Consider the following 18,505-nt stretch of genomic DNA (forward strand, 5'->3'; position numbering starts at 1 on the left):
CTTCCCTACATACAGCACAGCACGTAAACGGACACAGCTTCAAGGAGAATTCTTAGTCGAAGAACTTGCTCATGGCTTTCTGGGCCAACTCGACGCCCAGGAAGGTCGCGGCATTGGCAGGCACAGCTCTCGCAAGGGCGGGGCCCAAGCCAGGGAAGAAGGCCCTAGCGCCGCCGCCGCGAACGTAGATCTCGCGGATGGTGCCGCGGATGGTGGGGTTACCCTCGGCGCTCTGGAGCCTGCTCTTGATGGTGTCGACGGGGAAGACGGGGATCCACATGGCGACGCCGGCGGCGCCGCCGGCGGCCATGACGGCGGTGAGCGAGAGCTCGCCTGGGGAGCCGTCGGCCTTCTTGGGCGTAAGCCGGCGCTTGATGATCTCGTACGTGGCGAAGTAGGCGGCTGAGCCGGGCCCGTCGCGCGCCAGCGTCATGGCGGAACCGCGGAAGACGCTGCGAATACCGCCCTCGGCGTACAGCTGGCGCACGACGTCCACGCCGCCGCTGTACTTGGGCTTCTCGCCAGGCGCCAGCTGCTTCTGGCCCTGGATCTGGAGGAGGACTTTGACGCGCTCAAAGGGCGCAGTGATGAGCGTCATGGGGATGGCGCTGAAGAAACCGGCGGCCGAGGTTTGCGCGATGGTGAATTGGTTGTTGTTGACGGTGGACACGGAGGAGACGAGCTGCTTGCCGACATCGTAGCCCCAGAAGGAGACGGCGACTGTGGTGGTGTTAGTCTGGGCTGGATGCGGTTGGAGAAAATGGCGGAAACTTACACATGGGCGTCACGCCGACCAAAGGCGCAGAAACACCGGCGTAGAGACCCTGCGTGGGCGAGTGTCAGTCCTCAGATTCTTCACGCGGAGAGAAAAGAAGCTTCTGCAGGTCGCCGTCGCACGACACGACAGCGGCATCAGCCTTGCAGGCGACCCCTCTTCTTCACGACCCTCACACCGCTGGTGCGGCTCATTCCACGAACCACAACCCCAGAAAACGACAGAGCAAACAGGAGGAAATGGAGAACTCACCCTAGCCAAGCCTTCCCTCGCGACAGTCCTCCTCACGACGTCCATGGCGCCGCTGTACACGCCCTTCTCGGCCGTCTGCAGCCGCACCTTGACCAGGTCGAACGGATGGCCCACGACGACTGCGCACACGCCGCCCACGCCTCCCGCTATCAGCGCGCGCAGGCTCTGCAGCGACGACTTGGTCGCCTCGGCCACGTCGTGCTTCAGCTCTTCCTTGCTCGGCAGCGAGGCCGCGGCCGCGTTCACAGTCTTCTCCGCCGGCATTTTGTTACGGTGTGTCTGGTATGACCCGGAACGTGGCTAAGGACGTAAGCGGAGGTGGTTATGGACGGTACCGCGCGTGCGCTTGAGCGGCGGCTTGACTGTTTATGAGGAAGAGGGTCGAGGCCCGGTTGTTTGCGAGCGTGTGTGATGGAGGCGTCCGCTGTCGAATCGGACGAAAGGCGCCGGGCTTCCCTCTTTCAGCAAGACGGAATGAGGCGACGTGGGAGGATTAGGTGTTCAAAGGCTGGGCGCCGCGCGTGACAAGCAGCGTGGGCGGGGTGTGCAAGCGAAATACTACGTGTAGTATGCTTGCGACGCGGTGTTGACAGGAGAGGGAGGGGCGCGCGAAGTGAAAAGGAGGGGTGAAAGGAGAAGAGCCGCGGGGTGGATGAAGATGGGTGAAGCGGCGCGGTGGGTAGAGCTTGAGCTCGGACGGCGTGTGGGTGAGGACCTCGGTATGAGCAGATTTTGGGGCGTGGACCGCGGATTCAATATATGGGCTTCGGCCCCTCGATTCCCAGACTCCAAAAAATTGTTGCGGCTCCTCGCGCCGGCCGACGGACGCTCGCTGCATCCGCCCGCGCGTGGCTGAGAGTTGGGGCATGTGAAAGTTGCCGAGGCTCGATGCACCGCCTTCAGCCGACAGCCCGGTCCCGGCCCCTAGTAGACGTCATTGGTCGCGCTCCGCTCTCCGCCCTCTGCCCAGCCCACCCCACGCGGCCAGCACGCCGCAGGCCCTTCTTCGGACGAAAGCAACCTATGGCGGGAAAACGGCCTGGATGTACGTACTTCATTAAACCTGCCTCACAGGCCTCTCGTTTTGTCTATGTGTCTCGTGCTACATGCATGCTTCCATCTAACCCGTGACTTCGTCCGTTGCCGTACGCGCGTAGCACTACCGAGATCCAACCCCACAGCCAGGTCACCAGAGCTCCATTCGTGCGCCCCGCCCCGCCTGTTCACTGTGGGGCCCCGGCTTCCTGCCGGGCTTCCGCTCCGCCTGACCCCTCCTTGGCACTTCCGACGTAATCTCATCAGATCAGATCCAAGAGGTCGTTGCTCGATTTCTGCTGTTGTTGCTGCTGCTGTGGTGGCGGCGGCTGCGATCCTCCACCTAGGTCCATGGTCGCAAACCCGTTCATGATATCGTTCGCTCCATTCGCGCCGGGAGTGCCCGCGCTGGCAGGTGCCGCCGCCGCTCCGCCGCTGCCAAACAGGCCCATGAGATCGTCCATGTTGTTGGTCGGTCCGGGCCCTGCCGACGTTGGCGATGCCACGCGCTGTGGTGTTCCTGCCAGCCCCTCCAGACCGGACGCTCCTGAAGGCGGCTGGCTTTGCATCGAAGCCGGCGCCGCACCGTCGAAGTCGATGTCGAGCAGGTTCTCGACATTGCTGGGCGGCGGACCCGAGTTGCCCGACACCGCTGCCGCTGCCGCCGCCGCGGCGATCGGGTTCTCGCGCGCGAGCTGGCGTTGTTCCCTGTGACCTGTTAGCATCCGTACACTGATATTCGCTACCAAGGGCAACGCACTCGATGGCGGCTTTCTGCATCGCCTCGGCACCGAATCGTCCTTGGCCGAGGAACGACTCGGGGAGCTTGTGGTATACCGACGCCAGCGTCGACAGCTCTTGAATGAGCTGATCCAAGAGTGCGGGAGGTAACGAAGGGATGGTCGTGGTGATCGGGGGCTTCTCCGACAGGACCACGTTCTAGTTTCCGTTAGCACCGGCCGCCGCTCGAGGGGATCGGCGAGGACTTGCCTTTGTGATTTGCGGATCGCTCGACAGCAACCTCCAGTAAACGTATGCGCGGTCCCTGACATCAGGGTTGTCGCACTCTGCGGTTGCCGACTGGAGAACCTTCTGGACCAGGCCTTGCGACTGATCAGGCTTCTTCAAGAAAAGCTTGACGACGGCTGTGAGGATTTGCAGCTGAGTCTGCGCAAAAGGTTAGAACGGTTATGCATGGCTTGTTGGGTGTCATACCTGGGTGAATTCTTCGCTGAATCCATCGACGAAGCCTGCGAGGATTTCTCCTGCGTTGTTGATCTTCTCTGCATACTCACCAACAATCCAGATGAGGGAGCCTCTGGCGATTGGTTCATCTAGGTCGTCAATGCACTGGCAGAGCGTGGGTATTATGCCCTCGTATCCAGGGTATTTCCGGAAGATGTCCTTGACCACGACGATTGCTTCTTGCACGACGTAGTTCACCTTGGTGTTGATGAGGTCGAGGAGGGCATTGACGCAGTTCTCCGTGGCGGTCTCAATCTTGATGGCAACCTGGCCAATGGCCTTGACAGCTCGCCTGGCGAAATCCATGTCCACTTCGGTAGCGTATTCCTTCAATTCCTGGAGCAATTGGTCGACGTTCCTGTCGTTGGCGATGCGCACCATGATCTCGAGCTTCTCAAGCTTGAGGTAAGGGGGGTCGTTGTACTTGCAGAAGAAGACGCGCATCTCTTTGCTGAGAATGTCGGGCTGCTTCTGGAGAAGGAGATCGATGTTGCGGAGGGCTACGTATTGAACTTCGGGTGCGGAGGACACGAGGGTCACTGGGCCAATTAGCCAGGACCAGCGGCAAGACGGGTACATTACTCACCGAGCGGGGGAGCCATCTTCTTCAGGTAGGACTTGGCAAGCTCCGGACCGATAAACTTCATGTGCAAGAAGACGACCTTGACGGCGGCAAGGACGACGCTGGGGTTGACGTGCTGGAACTGCGGCGACACCCTCTCGCAGATATGCTCAGCCTCCTTGACGTCCGAAGCCTTGTAGTCAGCCAGAGCAGTTAGTATAGTGACACGGCCCCACTCGGTACACTCGTTCAGCGCCATCAACATCTTCTTTAATCTCTGAGGTGTGATTTCGAAAACATTCATTTCGGGGGCGGACTCGTGAATCTCAACGAGAGCGGTGACGGAATTGGCGACGACCATGGGGTTGGGGTCGCCAATGAGCTCCTGCAGGGTTTCCAAGAAGCCGTTCTCGACGCACATGGTGGGGTTGAGATCGAACAGCTTGGCAACGCAAATGACGGCCGTCTTGCGGACGTAGGGCGATTCGTCGCGCAGAGTCTTCCTCAGCGGCTCCTCCATGTAATCCACCATCTTGTCGACGCGAATGCAGCCCATTGTCCTCACGGCGAGAGCGCGGACCAAGGGGTTGGGGTCCTCGGAATCCTGGACAAAGGTGTTGACGGCGAGAATGCAAAGGTCGGGGTGTGATTTCGCATAGTTCCTGCACGCGGCAGCGGTCAGACGATGGGAAGGGCCGGGAGAGCAGGAACGCAACGCACATGAGGTACAGGTACACAAGCTTCTTCTGGTCGAGGTCGGCCGTGGCAATGTTCTTCAGGACGTCGGGGAACAAGGCGGACACATCCTTGCCCAGGGTCATGGACATGATGGTCTTCTGGATTGCTTCCTTGCTGCGCTCTTGTCAGCATGGCAGACGGGTGGCAGGATGGTCGGTGGATGCGAACCGTTCGTAGGCATATTGCGATCTAGCTCTAAAGTCAGCGCCTAGCACACACAGCACGCGCGTGGATCGCACTCACACAAGGCCGGCACGCAGCTCAAAAGTCTCACCCTTGCGGGGGACGGCGAAGGCGCCGCGAATTCTGTTGACCGCCATCTCTACTGGTCAGCTGCAGAGGTGACGACGGTGGTCGTGCCCCTCATGCACCAATTTCCTGGTATTATTTCGGAGCCTGACGCCGCAGGAACGGGGGCCGGCTTTGGAGACGGAGGGAGGCGCGGGCGATCGGCAGCGAGTGTGGCGAGCTCAGGAGGGCGGACCGACGACGTCCGCGGGTTGCAGAGGTGGTGGGCGGTGAGGATGCGAGCGCGTGGTGTCGCGGAGAAGCTCGAGGCGGATGCGGTGTTCTGGCTTCTAGTAGCGTTCAGGGCTGGTCCACCGCCCTACGCAACCACCCAAGCTTAAAGTCCAATGCCAAGCCGCCCACAGTCCGCTCCCCACCGCACCCATGCAATCCGCCTCTGCCACCGCGCCCCTGCAACCTCGACACGCAAAGCTGCAATCTTGAGATGGTTCGGTCGCATTCTGGCTCTCGCTGCACTGTCCATGCTGACTCGCCTCCCAGACCTCGAATCTACCCAACCTCCGCCGCCTCTTTGTCGAGGCGCGCAGCGAGGCCGAAGAGAGCGCATATTCCCGCAATGCTGTACGCTTCACCTCCTGATCTAGGCATGAATCCTCTGACGACCAAAAAGTTCTACAACTTGGTTCTGTTCATGTCTTCCGTCGCCGTCTTCAGCCTGGTTGCTCAGCGTATGACTGTCGGCAAAGTCTCTGCCTGATCAAATCACGCACCATCCCGACCAATTGTCGCACCGCCCAGCCCAGCTCCGATCTGGGTTTTCTGAATCCAGAGCATCACTTGGCTCCTACGAATCGGAAAGGTGCTGCCGAATGCTGCGCACGGGACTTCGTGTGGCGGCCACGTCTTCCATTGGGACATCAAAGACTCTGCGAGCGGACCTCCCATCAGCGTACCCAGTGTTCTCCGCTCTGACTCTGTCACTCCGGCAAGCTTCCACCGAAAATATCTCGAGCCCTTCTCTAATGCCTGTCCTGATTTGCTTGGCCTTCTTCGACCGAGCTGCTGACGTCATGATCCTGGGCGAAAAAGACCATACAGAGGGGTGCTGCAGCCGATGGCTAGCGCGAAGAATAGCAGAGTTTTAGAACATAGCGTAAATATGCCCCAGCTCTTCCTTATAAAAAGAACATATGTGGGGAGCCGAAGCTATCGTCCGGACGTACATGTAGAATTTTTAATTCGACATTCTCGTCCGGACGATAGCTTCATCTACCCATGACATGAGCAAAAAAAAAAATCCACGCTAGCCATCGGCTGCGAGAGGGAGCTGTATCCTGCAAGGTTGCCAATGTCAAGTAGACTGCGCTTCGAGCTGCGGAGAGAAACATCGGTTTTGGAGATTTTCATTAATCACGGTCAAGATAGCAATTCTGATCCTCCGTTTCCACGGCTAACATCGGTCGGCTGATATCTGTGTATCATTCCATTTTATGTCTATAAATCAACCATTCTACATCTTCTCTCACTCACGCCTTCAAGTGTTATCCCGAGGACATGTCGTAGGTAGTTGAAGCTATCATCTGGATGCAAATGTCGAATTAACAATTATACCTCCATGTCCGGACGATGGCTTCATTTGCTCAAGTCAGACAACTTCCACAAATATCATGAAGTTCATTTGTTCTGGTGGGTCTTAGTTATCCCTTGCTTCAACACCCTGCTATTCTTTGCACTAGGCATTCGCAGTAATACCCCTCTGTACACAATCTGGAGCTCCTCAGTGCAGTACGAGCACTGTCCGCAAGGTCCACCATCATGTCGTGCTCGAACACTCTTGTAGCCGGCAGTAATCGGCGATACTGTCAAGGTGCCTGCACTCACAATGACCGCAAGTGCAGTGCCTTAGGCCGTTGGAGTCAACGGTCAGTGCGATGAGCTGGCACGTATAGGGTCTGTCGTTTAGTGTTCTCATTTCGATAGTATTGTTGATAAATTTAATTGCTGCTTGGGGGTGGGATTGGGGGTACAGATATGCTGTTGATGAAGGATTTTATAAGTACAGCTATTTTAGCTCCAGCAAGCTTTGAGCATCTGCGCATTGCTTATGCAACGCTGCTCACATGCAAAGCGTTGACTTTATTGACAGTAAAAGGGCTGATCGAGAACAAGCATTCTTCAGCTTATGGCGCGTGTCTAAGACGTTGTGACCCATCGATAAAGGTAAGCCAAGCTGCAACTCATCGAGGTCCTTCAGAGGCATACGCCAACCAGGAAGCTCTAGACACTACCGAGAGGTTACAACTAGCTGGCCTAAACGGAACCGCAGCAGATGACAAAAGAATTTGACCTCCCCGAAACTTTCACCAGAAGACAACTTGTCAAAGCCGGCGAAACTAATATGCAAGCGCACAAGACTGAATGGACGAGCAGACACGCGAGCTTCTTTAAGAATTCGATTATATTCCTATTGAAAATACATACAGTAGACCTTAAGCAGGACGAAGCGAATGACGACGCGGGTATCCTTTTGGGGTATCAAAAAACGTGGTCAAAGTCCAGCTCCCTCCTCAGACAACTTTCACACCCTCCACTGCAGAGCAATTCGAGCAAAAGAATAAAAATAAAAACCGGGTACTCGTAGCAATTCGTTCCTCGTTCATCGTACAAATTCACCACGATTCGTTGCGCGCATTACCGATAATGTGCGATTTAGATGCTCTCGACCTGGCCGGCCTGGAGGGCCCTGTCAAAGCCGGTGTTGTGGGTGCCATGGCCGAAATCCGCGACGCCTTCCTCGCGGTACCTGCTGGGACCTTCGCCGACGGCATCGGCCTGGGCAAGCTGCGCCTGGACGGTCTGGTTCGTGGCAGGCAAGAAGATGACCTTGCTGTTCGCGGTCTTGGCCATTGCCTGCATAGCCTCCAGGTAGCGGATCTGCATGGCAGGAGCGCTGGACAGGATGTCGGCAGCCTGGCGCATGAGCTTGGCGGATTCGACTTCGGCGCGTGCGGCGATGACCTTGGCCTCTCCGGTACGCTTGCTCTGGGCGGCCATAGACAGAGAGTCTTGAAGCTCCTGGCTGAAGATAATGTCCTTGATGAGCATGCTCTCGACCTCAACACCCCACGAGGTCGAGGTGTCCTCGATGATCTCGCGGATCGAGGCTGCAATTTCCTCGCGGCGTTCGATAACATCCTGGAGCACGCGGGCGCCGATGACGTGGCGAAGGGTGGTCTGAGTGCGCTCGACGAGCGCCTGGCGGATATTGGCGATGCCAAAGGCGGCCTTGTGCGGCGATGTGATACGGTAGTAGATGACTGACGTGAGATAGAGCGAAACATTATCCTTGGTCATGCAGACCTGCTTGGGGACCTCTGTTTGGTTTACGTTAGAAAGAGTATTGCTGCTGGCCTTGGCGTGTTCTCGCTACTTACCGACGATCTGGATCTTGACATCGACCTGAATCAGGTTCTCGCTGAGCGGGTTGACTTTGACGAGACCGGGGTCGACGGCGCGGGCGAAGCGACCGAACTTGGTGACCAGGCCAACGTTGCCCTGGCTAACGGGCTTGTACGGGTTGGGGCAGCAGAGGCAGCACGGAATGGCACCGAGGGTGCCAATGCAGGAGCCCAAGGTATCGATCATGGCACCGTACCAGCCGTGGCCAGAGTCTTCGGCTTCTGGCTTCAGGACCTGGGCATAGCTAGGCTGGAGATCCTCGCGGCGCGGGGGCTGGACCTTGACAATTGGTTCGTCGGAGTTATCTCGAATGCGCCTGGCAGAGCTGGCGGTGCTGTCGGACAGCGGCGCCTTGCCGTTGGTCTGCGGAGCACTGGAGGAGTCCATTGCGGCGTTGGTGGTGCGCTAAGTTGATGCGTCGTTTGCGACGGTGAAGGTGGAGAAGGCGGGCGGGGAAGCTTCCTGGTCGATATGTTGTGTGCGACAAACAGTGTTGCAAGTCGCGGGATATGGAGGCGTGAAATGTGAGAGGAGGAGACAACAGATTGTGCGAGCGACAGGTGATATATAACTAGCGCGGTCGCAGTTGGCTGAATGGCGGAGACGCAGACTGAGACAAGGGCGCCTCGCACGAAGGATGCGGAGGTGAGCTCACCAGAGGGTCGACCTTACCCGATCGGGGAGTGAGCTTGCAGCGGGCCACGGCCAATGCAAAGCTTGTCGCTGTAGTGAGCAGGTGCGACCGGGGGGCTGTGCAAAACGCACCAGGGCCCAACTCCTCATCACATCACACCTCCGACTTCCAACTGCGCGCGCCGCTTCCTTTGCACCGTTTCCAGGCATAGGAGGATTGAGCAGCAGGGCAGTGTCGCAAGGCAGCAACTGTGCGACGTCGTTGCTGAGGGACCGGCCCGGAGCCGTTAACCATGCGCCAACGATCAAAACAAAATCATTTCTTCCGCCCAGGCTGGGCATATGACATCAGGTGGTGGAATGCGCCCACTGGCAGTCGGTAAAGCCGGCATCGCGGGAGTCGCCTGAAGTGCACGGCAATGATCCTTCGGCGGTCACGGGTCCCATCAGAGTGCAGCCGCCACCGCCATTCGGCTTTGTGCCGTACGGACGGCGGCTATTGTGCCTCAGCCAACCGCGGTATCGCGAACAGCCGCGCCCCTTCTTGGTAATAATGCTCGACTTTTACGAGCTCACCCTCGCAAGGCAGAATCAGCCTCAGCACGACGGCCTAACTGATCAGGCCCGGGCGGTGACGCACCAGTCTCCGTCCGCTTTCCAAATATATACATTGAAGGATGCGCCAAGCCGAGGACTCCACGGCGCGAAAACAACAGCGACATGGCGCAGTCCCGCTGTGTTGGCCGCACGTGCCTTTCACTCCCTTTGATTGCATGACCTCGGACGTAAAGCTGGCGAATTCTCATTGGGCATGATGCCGCGACGCTGAGCGAGTCCCGTGGTGGATCGGCACCTAGAAGGAAGAGGCTGTGTATTCGCAGGGCTGAAGAAGGCCTTCGCTGCTTCTCTGGACCCACATAATCTCATCACAACCTTTGCGAGATATTGGGGGCCATCTCCAGCAACCAAGCCTTGCAGTCGCCCAAGCATCTCTGGGGTTGGCACCTTGGGTCGGTGCCTAATCCGAATACTGAGTTTATTGTCGTGGACGAGTTGAGCACAGAGAGATCTCAACGGCCACGGGCAGCAGCTTGGTCTTTGGGACATGTTCGTAAAATTGTCCGTGCCAAAGCCTGAGCCCTTTTTCCCCGCCTTTTCTGTAAGCCACCTGATGCACGATCCCGCTTTTGCATCGTCCTTTGCCTCTTAATATCCTAGGGTTGCGGGATTTTGCCCCAAATGGTGGCTATGTCTTCCCGCTTGCACTGCCTGAAAACAACTCACCGGCAGAAGCGAGACCGAGAGACGTTTGTGCGACCAATCTCTGAGGCATTGATGGATGCCGCAAGAGTTTGACCAATGGCCATGCCATATCAACGCACGCTCAAACATGAGTTTACTGTCGTTGTTCCAATGGACGGCGTCCCCCTAGGAGAGTACCGTCTTTCACGCACTCACACGTCCTGTCCGCTTCGTCAATTGACAATCCCTTACGGTCGTCTACAAGGTAATTTGTCTTATACTCTACCTTCAAGCCGGATCAGGCCCTCCTTGGCAGAGCTTGTGATCGAAACTCCTAACCTGTGATACTTCAGGCCACCGTCTCACCCCATCCGCTGCTGGGGCAACCAAGTTGCAAATGTTCAATGATAATCTCTTTCTCCCAAACCACAATATCGATCCCATCCCACAACTATATCGCACCCAGCGTACAGCCCACTCGCTCCGCCGGATCCTCGACTAAGCTCTTCCACTCGGGCGGCAGCAGTTTCCACGCGGTGACGATTAGCCCTTGGCCCCAACCCTTGGCCCACCAGAAGCCGCGCAAGTTGTTCACCAGCACTGCAAACTGAGCCAGCATCACCAGGGCACCGGGCCGATGCTGTCCCAGATAATCGACCCAGCGATCGGGCACGACGTTCGGCCAGATCATCGTGGTGCCGACCAGGTCTAGCGGGCCCTCGGGCGTCGAAGGCCGCAGGATGAAGGCCGTGTACATCTGCAACATGGACAGGCACTCGGCGTAGACGCTGCGCTCCTCGTCGTCCATCTGAGGGGCGTCTGGTGTTGATATGGGTAGAGGCTCGTCGACCAGCACGCGGCGCAGCGTCGCGAAGCGACGTTCCATGTCCGGGGACAGCGGCTCTTCGGTGACGAAGCCCGGCTCGAGAATGGGTCGCAGAGGGCTCTCGCGGATCCAGTCCCACACGGCGCTCTGGCGCAGGATGGACGGGACGCCGCGCATCAGGCGCATCCATTCGGACGGATCCTCGAAGTCGATGACGGAGGCGGCATTGGGGTCGGCGGATTGGAGGCGGTGCATGGAACCGAGAACATACAGGGCCAGCCAGGCGGAGAAGAGGAAGACGCCAGGGCAAGTCTCGCGGGTCAGGTTGGTCAGGCGCTCGCGGAAGGCGCAGAGGGCAATGTTCTGATGGGCGGCAGAGATGGTGCTGTAACGGCGGCGCTTCTCGATGTCGCTGCAGCAGTGAGCGCGGTGCAGACCGGAAATGGCGAGCAGACCGTGCATCAGGGGTGGATCCGAGAAGGCGATTTCGGGGGCGGCTAATCTGTAGACTTCGAGGACGTCGGAGCGGGTGGAGAAGGTAAGGCTGGTGGAGACGGTGTAATGATGCAAGAGTTCCATGTCCTCGACAGAGAAGGTAAGTGGAATTGAAGTAGGGGCTGGGGATGCGAGTGCCGGCGACGGGGATGCGGGATTTGGCTGTATGTTTGGGGCGAGGGCGACGGGTGATTGGGTGCGGCTGCTGCTATCTGAAAGGGTCGACTTTTGGGTTGTTGGGCGGCTGTAGGGCAGATTGGGGACGACGAATTGAAGGCTGCATGACTGCTCTCGCTTTATGCAGTTGCCGCACGAGGGTTTCTTCTCGTCGCACTGTCGAGCGTGTTAGCAAGCCCCGCGGCCACGGCGTGCTGGTCTCTTGCGGCCGGCGAGGGAGCAAAGCTGCAGCGAGAAAGGGCGTAGGGCTGAGTCAGTTACTCTCACGATGTGCGTAGATCTCGGTGCAGGCAAGAGGGCTGGGGGCGGGTGGCTGCAGGGAAGCGCTGGAATTCGGCGGGCGTTGCGAGAAGAGGATCATACTTTCACGCGGCGCTGCTTGCACTGCACGCAGCCGGTGCGCGTCTTCTTGTGCGATCGCCTGGTAGCGGGGCGCTTGGACTGCGATTCATCGGGCATGGCGACGACAGGCTGGAGCGTGCAGCTCGCGAGACGTTCACAAGGTCGCCTGGCGAGGCGAGGAAGGGGGCGATGGCTTGCATCGCCATGTGGGGCGCCCGTGTCGCGTCGCCGCACCCCCAACATCCGCCGGAAACGACAGGGCTGCGGATCAACAATCCCACCGACGCGTCCATCGTGTCCGTGTCCCTTGGTCTCGATCCGACGCACCCGATTGAGGTTCCGAGGATGTCGCAGTCGGCTCTCAGGACGTGCGGAAGCACGAAAGCAAAGAGGCGGAGATGGCGCTTTTATATCCAGATGCAGCCGTCCCGTCGTACAGTCAGTCTCTCGTACACCGTGTCTGTTTATTGGCGAGCGCGCACGCCAAGACGCTAATTTTTGGGTCCCAGCCGCGGCCTATAAACTACTGTATTTTATCCACACAGGGATGTCTTCATTCAAAATTCTGTATTCACGCACTAACACATCGACGCAGGTCCGCGATCCTGAGGCATAACTCTTCATTCTATGGCTCTAGCTAACGGCTACAGTACACCTCTGCATACAACGAACTCTCAGGTCCGTGGCATCCATCGCTATATTGTACCCAAGAAAAAGAGCGGCGTGATTCGTAAGCGAGTGTCGTGGCTGCGTGGCTGGAGTACAGAGACCCTACTCGGCGAGGGCCTCCTCGAGGCTCAGGACACCATCGCCGTTCGTGTCGTGCCTAGCCCGGTTGATCAGTGTCATGCTTATATCTAAAGGAACGAATAAACGGAGGACCCACTTGTCGAACCATTCGACGTAAGCCTTGTCATCATCCGCAGCACCGACGTACTGAGTGTACTGGTGCAGGGTAAGGTTTCCGGTGCCGTCAACATCAGCGGCGTTGAAGGCATCGGTGGCCGAAGGGACCTCGCTCGCTCCGGCTTCGACGGCACTCCCCATGGCAGCGGCCGAACCGCTGCGGCAACCTAGAACAAAAAGGTTAGTTGTGATATGTAGTTTTGTTTCGTCCAACAACGTACCGCCCTCGCAGTTGCAACCAGTCCAGTCGCAAGGCCCGTAGCCGCAGTACGGGGTGCCCGTAGTGCCGTCCCCGCAAATTCCGTTGCTGTCGGCTCGGCAGCACGCGGCGGCGGCGAACGGAGCAATGGCGGAAAGGATGACGAAGAGCGTGGAGGGCTGCATGATGGCTGAAGTGTTGGTTGACTTTGGTTGAGCTGAGTTGACTGTGGTGGTGATTGATGGTCTGGTTTGCAGGCACTGGACTCGCTTTTATATTTCACAGTCCTCTCTCACATCGAAGTTTACGTGAGTCTGTCCCTCCGAATCCGAGTATACGTGAACCAGAATAGGCAATCCGTGGTCGCCCTACGGTGAAAGGTCCGCATCGAAGTATACTTGGACCCGAATGGGCATGGCTGAGCCCTACAGTGCAAGGTCCGATGGGGATGTACGTAAGTATAGTAGGAGATTAGCGGCTAGGCTCAACAGTGAAACGTTCATTCAGTCTAAATGATCCTAAACCGGCATGTACATGAACCTGACTGGGCAATACATGGCTGATCCCCATGGTGGAGACCCCCGAAAACGTTGCCTGATGAATGTGGATATGCGAACCAAGGCTTTGTAAGGTCAATTGTGATGGGCTTGGAGGCTGGATTGCCGTAAGCTGCCGGCGTTCCGTTGGCCGTGGGCCATGGTCGATTGGCGATGAGGCTTCGGGTCGTCCCACTAGATCAGCGCTGATCACGTCCTGTGCCAGCTGGCGGCGCAGGCATTATACGAATTGTGTGGGGTTTCAAGCTTATGGAAGACGATTGAGCCCTAATACCGACAATCATGCCTCAAGAGAGTGCACGAGGCTGATGATCTGCACGTGCAATCACGCCACGCAGTTCCTAAACCATCTTCTTCTTCCCCGGAATTCGGTTCATGTTCACAACAGTCACTCTTCGCCCGCATACAGCATGCAAATTGCAGTCAATGTGCTATGGAAAAGAGGTAAGCACTAAGCAGGGTCAGCAGGGTTGGATACACATACGCTTGGCTAAAGTGGAGCACGGATGAAACCCTGCAACCGCAGACAATGGCACACGAAAAGTTGGAGATGGGGATCCAGGTACGAACAATCCGGTCACTCAAGTCTTGGAGCTCGAAGATATTGAGCAATGTGACAAGACGGAAGTGTTGAACGATGATGGCATGGAGAAAGCGTGTCATTTTTCAGTATTCTAAACTAAACTTGGATCTAAAGGTAATATGGGGGCTAAGGTCAGTACATGTTCGGGTTTCCAAGACTGTCGTTCCGTTAGGGAATCGTCATTATGGTTCATGATGCGTGGACCATTGCACGGCCAGGATCCACCTTATTGTTACCTCACCATCTCCACTGAATGTAAGGCGGGCGTAAACACTAGCCACGAATTTGCTTTCAGCTGACTTGGCTATGCTCCACCAGGAATAAGACAACAGACAGAAAGGAAAAAGACTAGGGTTGCTTCCACTACAGCAGCGTCATCCGTAGGAATCCGATAATGCCCGGTAACTGAGGTGATGGAAACGGGATATGGTGCCTGAAAAGCACTTCGCGAGGCTGGAGTGTCGGCTTGGCGGCATGGCTTCTTCTCCCAGCCGCTCAGACCTTTCCCGATAGAGTAGCGAGTGGTCAGAAATATCGATTCTTACCGCCGTATTTCAGAAGCTCAGGACCAACCGCCTGATGTTCAGACTTTACTTTTCCCTTGTTGGTCTGGATTGATTGCTACCTCGCCTCGTCCAGCGAGTGATGGACGGGGCTCGTCGGGCCTGTTGCAACCGAGAGCTTGCCTTGTGGCCGGTGGCAAGTCTATCCCCTGAATTGGCAGCCTGGTGGCTTGGCAGCGTATTCTCCCGCGCAAACACAGGATCAATCGCGTGATTTTTCTACGTCCACCGAGGCGTCGTGTGTTAATTCTGTTTTTACGCATACTAATAGAAACTGGTGAGTCTCCTGACCATGTTGGAGCCAATGAAGTCTGTTGCGACAAACTGTGCTGCTGGTGCGATCATTCGGGTGAAACTGCGCATTATAAAGCTCAGAAACTGGGCCAATACAGGGAATTAGGAGGCCAAGATAACGGAGGAGCTGTTGTTTCTTCGACGCTGGGCGACGGTTGGGGTGCTTTCGTACTCATCAGCGTTTAAACTGTTTCCCCTGAAATTTCCGTCTTGTTTGGAGCTCCTCTCCATCAATCAGAAGTACTTCACCGTGTAAGAGAAGCTATCTCTGTGAAGTTAATCGTGAGAGACTACAGCCTGCGGTTCACCCGACTGCCGAATCTGCAAGTTCTACACATAGATATGGGCGGTGCAAGTCGGGGTGTGTTGGAGCGCGGAGAGGTCTGCGGGCATTCGTGGGGTGGCCAGGACACGGTGCCTGAGTCGTTTCACTTCGGTCACCGAAGGAGACGTACTGCTGGCCAGTGTGGCCATTCCACGTAGTTCCTCTGGAGTCCCCGCTTGCATTGAGGCCATTTGCTGCTCGAGTAAGACAGGATTCAACTGCAATGTAAAGTCATTTGCTGTTTGAGTATAGCGTGTTCATTCAAACGACATCCGGTCTCGGCGTGAAGCTGCATTATCTATGAATGGAGCTGGATGATATATTGTCAAACTTTGAGAAAGGCATGGCACCGCGCTGAAGTTCATTGTCGGCACAGGGCCTTATATTCGGGTATAGATCCATCCCGATTCTTAACATTTAAGCTGAGTTTGATGATTATTAAACAGGACTGGGCAAGTTGTCTGTCTCATCGACCAGCTATGACGATAGGCTGGGACACGGGATGGAAGGCAAAGAAAATTTTTGATTGTATGGAAGCTTCATTTCCTGAAATTTAATATCAAAAAAACCCACCCCGTTAGTATGCAGGTATGAACTCACTCAAGAAAATGTAATGGCTGGTCTACGGTAGCAGATTTCCGGGAAGGAATTAGTAGTGACGGGCCACTAAGCTATCAAGCGGAAGCTAGCCGGGCTTGACCATTTACTTATTATACTACACCGATCAGTATCTTGAAAAGGATTAAAACACTTCAAAATACCAAGGGAGAACCTACGTTGTCTAAGTATTATTGTTCTACTAGATCCGTGTCATATCGTATAGGGCGGTCGGAAAAAAAAGAATTCAACGAATGCAGGGGAAATCATTGCGATACGACTGTTGCTTATCATAAGCGAGCATTACCATTTTGCGCGTTTAGGCTCCGGTCGTACTGCGCTGGCTCTCATTGGGCAGTGTCCCGATCGGCCCGCTTACCTATTATCGCAACCATGGAGATGGTTAAGCTCTCGTTCAGATGCATCTACCTACTCAGATATATTCATGTCAGGACGGACGTTTCGGCATCTGCTGCAATTTTTAGACGTCGTACCCGACGTATCGCGCCTCCGCGCAATGTTCAATCCGCCAGCCCCACATTGGCGCGTCTCGTAAAGCAGACTCGCAAATGGCGGCCTCTGATTCGCTCGTTTGGCTCATACGAATACGTCGGTCTGCACAGAATACGCCTACACCACGCCAAATGGTCCAAGGAGGATGGAATTGGCCGTTTGCACAGCCTGGAGGCGGGTGCTTACGTCCGATCCACTTCTGCACAGGTATATCTATCCGTGGATGCCTTCTCGATCATCTACCGAAGTCCACGCATGCTCGTTTCCTGCTTCTCCCTGTCCACCAAGCAGATTCGCTTCCTGTTCTGCCCGCAGACCATCAGTCCAACATGTCCGACTCTGGATACCACCCGTCCCTCGACGACCCCAACGCCTACGTGCTCTACCGCTACCATCCCAGCCTCCCGGCCGCCATCATATTCGTCGTCGCTTTTGTGATAACAACATTCTGGCACTGCTGGCAATGCGGCCGCACGCGGACGTGGTACTTCATTCCGCTCATCATCGGCGGCTTCTGTACGTGCACCCGGCGCCGCGGAGACTTTTTCGGCTGACGCAAAAAAAAAACACAGTTGAGTGGGTTGGCTACGTCGGCCGCGCCCTCTCGTCGCAGGACCAATGGGCGCTCGGCCCCTTCATCCAGCAGTCGCTGCTGCTCCTCGTGGCGCCCGCCCTGTTCGCCGCCTCCATTTACATGATCCTGGGCCGCATCATCCTCGTCACCGACGGCGAGCAGCACTCGCTGATCCGGCAGAAGTGGCTGACCAAGATCTTCGTCTCGGGCGACGTCATCTCGTTCCTGGTGCAGGCCGGCGGCGCGGGCATCATGTCGGCCGGCAGCGCGTCGTCGATGCACACGGGCGAGAAGATCGTCGTGGCTGGCCTGTTCGTGCAGCTCGCCTTCTTCGGCTTCTTCATGGTCGTCGGCCTGCTCTTCTACTCGCGCATCTCGCGCCAGCCTACCGCTAAAAGCATCGTCGACGACGGCTCCATGCCCTGGCGCAAGCACTTCTGGGTCCTCATGGCCGCCAGCCTGCTCGTCTTCGTCCGCAGCGTCTTCAGGGTCATCGAGTATCTGATGGGCAACAACGGATACCTGCTCAAGCACGAGGTCTTTCTGTACATCTTCGACGCCGTGCTCATGTTCGCCGTCATGCTGCTGTTCAACCTCGTCCACCCCAGCGAGATCACCCGCATGCTGAAGGAGAGCGACAGGAGGGAGGTCGGCATGGAGGAGATCCGGGAGAGATACATGGAGGATAACAGTGCGTGATGATATTCGCACAAGGCGTTTTCTGGTTATTTCACGTTGACAAAAAGACTAGACTTGAAGCGAACTTGATTCATATTTGATTTGTCCTGATATTTCCAGCTGCCAACCGAAATTTCCCTCTTCTGCAGTGCCACTGGTTTTTCCCCCCTTTGAGATGCCCTTGCCAGGTGCCTTGCGAATGTATTTGCCTTGTGAATGCATTGATTGATGTGCCGGGAGCATAGTTGAGATTGTGGAGTAGAGTGATTGCTCAGCGGCTCAGTTTGGCTTGTTACAGGCGTGTGGGCTTGTTTGGCGATGGGAGTGAAGGCGAGGTGAGGTGAGGTGAGGTTGAAGGTTGGTGAGTAGAGATTGCTGGACTTGCTCTTGTCAGAGGAATGTCGAAAAGTAATGGAAAGAGCTGGGCATTACTTACCAGGATCTTCTCAGGTGAAGTGAGGCAAGCAAGCCAGAGAGAGTCGACCACAAAGTGAGGTTGATGGTTGATGAGTAGAGATTGCCGGACTATCCCTTGTCAGAAGAACGAAGAGCAATGGAAAGAGTTGAGTGTCACTTACCAGGATCTTCTCAAGCGAAGTGAGGCAAGCAAGCCAGAGATTCGACCACAAAGTGAGGTTGGTGGTGATGAAGCCAAGTCAAATCGTGACAGTGGTAGTGATGTGTCG

At 56.4% G+C, this 18,505-nt stretch overlaps 6 protein-coding genes across 6 annotated transcripts; 1 reads left to right on the top strand and 5 right to left on the bottom strand.

Moving 5' to 3' along the window:
* Positions 1-52: 52 nt before the first annotated feature.
* LTHEOB_915 (Carnitine acyl carnitine carrier) lies at positions 53-1,291 on the bottom strand (the record flags this gene model as incomplete). Its single annotated transcript, XM_035518706.1, has 3 exons — positions 53-720; positions 776-824; positions 1,028-1,291. The coding sequence occupies 3 exons, from the start codon at positions 1,289-1,291 to the stop codon at positions 53-55; spliced, it is 981 nt and encodes a 326-aa protein (XP_035369674.1).
* Positions 1,292-2,325: 1,034 nt separating this feature from the next.
* LTHEOB_916 (Ap-1 complex subunit beta-1 protein) lies at positions 2,326-4,927 on the bottom strand (the record flags this gene model as incomplete). The annotated part of the gene is made up of 8 exons (XM_035518717.1): positions 2,326-2,770; positions 2,823-3,001; positions 3,113-3,229; positions 3,278-3,846; positions 3,894-4,531; positions 4,590-4,721; positions 4,776-4,796; positions 4,851-4,927. 8 exons carry the CDS (start codon positions 4,925-4,927, stop codon positions 2,326-2,328), a joined length of 2,178 nt encoding a protein of 725 aa, XP_035369675.1.
* Positions 4,928-7,565: 2,638 nt separating this feature from the next.
* On the bottom strand, positions 7,566-8,702 carry LTHEOB_917 (Stomatin family protein; the record flags this gene model as incomplete). The annotated part of the gene is made up of 2 exons (XM_035518728.1): positions 7,566-8,230; positions 8,291-8,702. The coding sequence occupies 2 exons, from the start codon at positions 8,700-8,702 to the stop codon at positions 7,566-7,568; spliced, it is 1,077 nt and encodes a 358-aa protein (XP_035369676.1).
* A 1,939-nt stretch (positions 8,703-10,641) lies between these two features.
* On the bottom strand, positions 10,642-12,147 carry LTHEOB_918 (C6 zinc finger domain-containing protein; the record flags this gene model as incomplete). Its single annotated transcript, XM_035518739.1, has 2 exons — positions 10,642-11,844; positions 12,052-12,147. 2 exons carry the CDS (start codon positions 12,145-12,147, stop codon positions 10,642-10,644), a joined length of 1,299 nt encoding a protein of 432 aa, XP_035369677.1.
* Positions 12,148-12,801: 654 nt separating this feature from the next.
* LTHEOB_919 (uncharacterized protein) lies at positions 12,802-13,320 on the bottom strand (the record flags this gene model as incomplete). Its single annotated transcript, XM_035518750.1, has 3 exons — positions 12,802-12,856; positions 12,917-13,103; positions 13,158-13,320. 3 exons carry the CDS (start codon positions 13,318-13,320, stop codon positions 12,802-12,804), a joined length of 405 nt encoding a protein of 134 aa, XP_035369678.1.
* Positions 13,321-16,896: 3,576 nt separating this feature from the next.
* On the top strand, positions 16,897-17,840 carry LTHEOB_920 (Rta1 domain protein; the record flags this gene model as incomplete). The annotated part of the gene is made up of 2 exons (XM_035518762.1): positions 16,897-17,083; positions 17,140-17,840. The coding sequence occupies 2 exons, from the start codon at positions 16,897-16,899 to the stop codon at positions 17,838-17,840; spliced, it is 888 nt and encodes a 295-aa protein (XP_035369679.1).
* Positions 17,841-18,505: the final 665 nt, after the last annotated feature.

This window comes from Lasiodiplodia theobromae (assembly GCF_012971845.1).
Source record: "Lasiodiplodia theobromae strain AM2As chromosome Unknown scaffold_2, whole genome shotgun sequence".
NCBI lineage: Eukaryota > Fungi > Ascomycota > Dothideomycetes > Botryosphaeriales > Botryosphaeriaceae > Lasiodiplodia > Lasiodiplodia theobromae.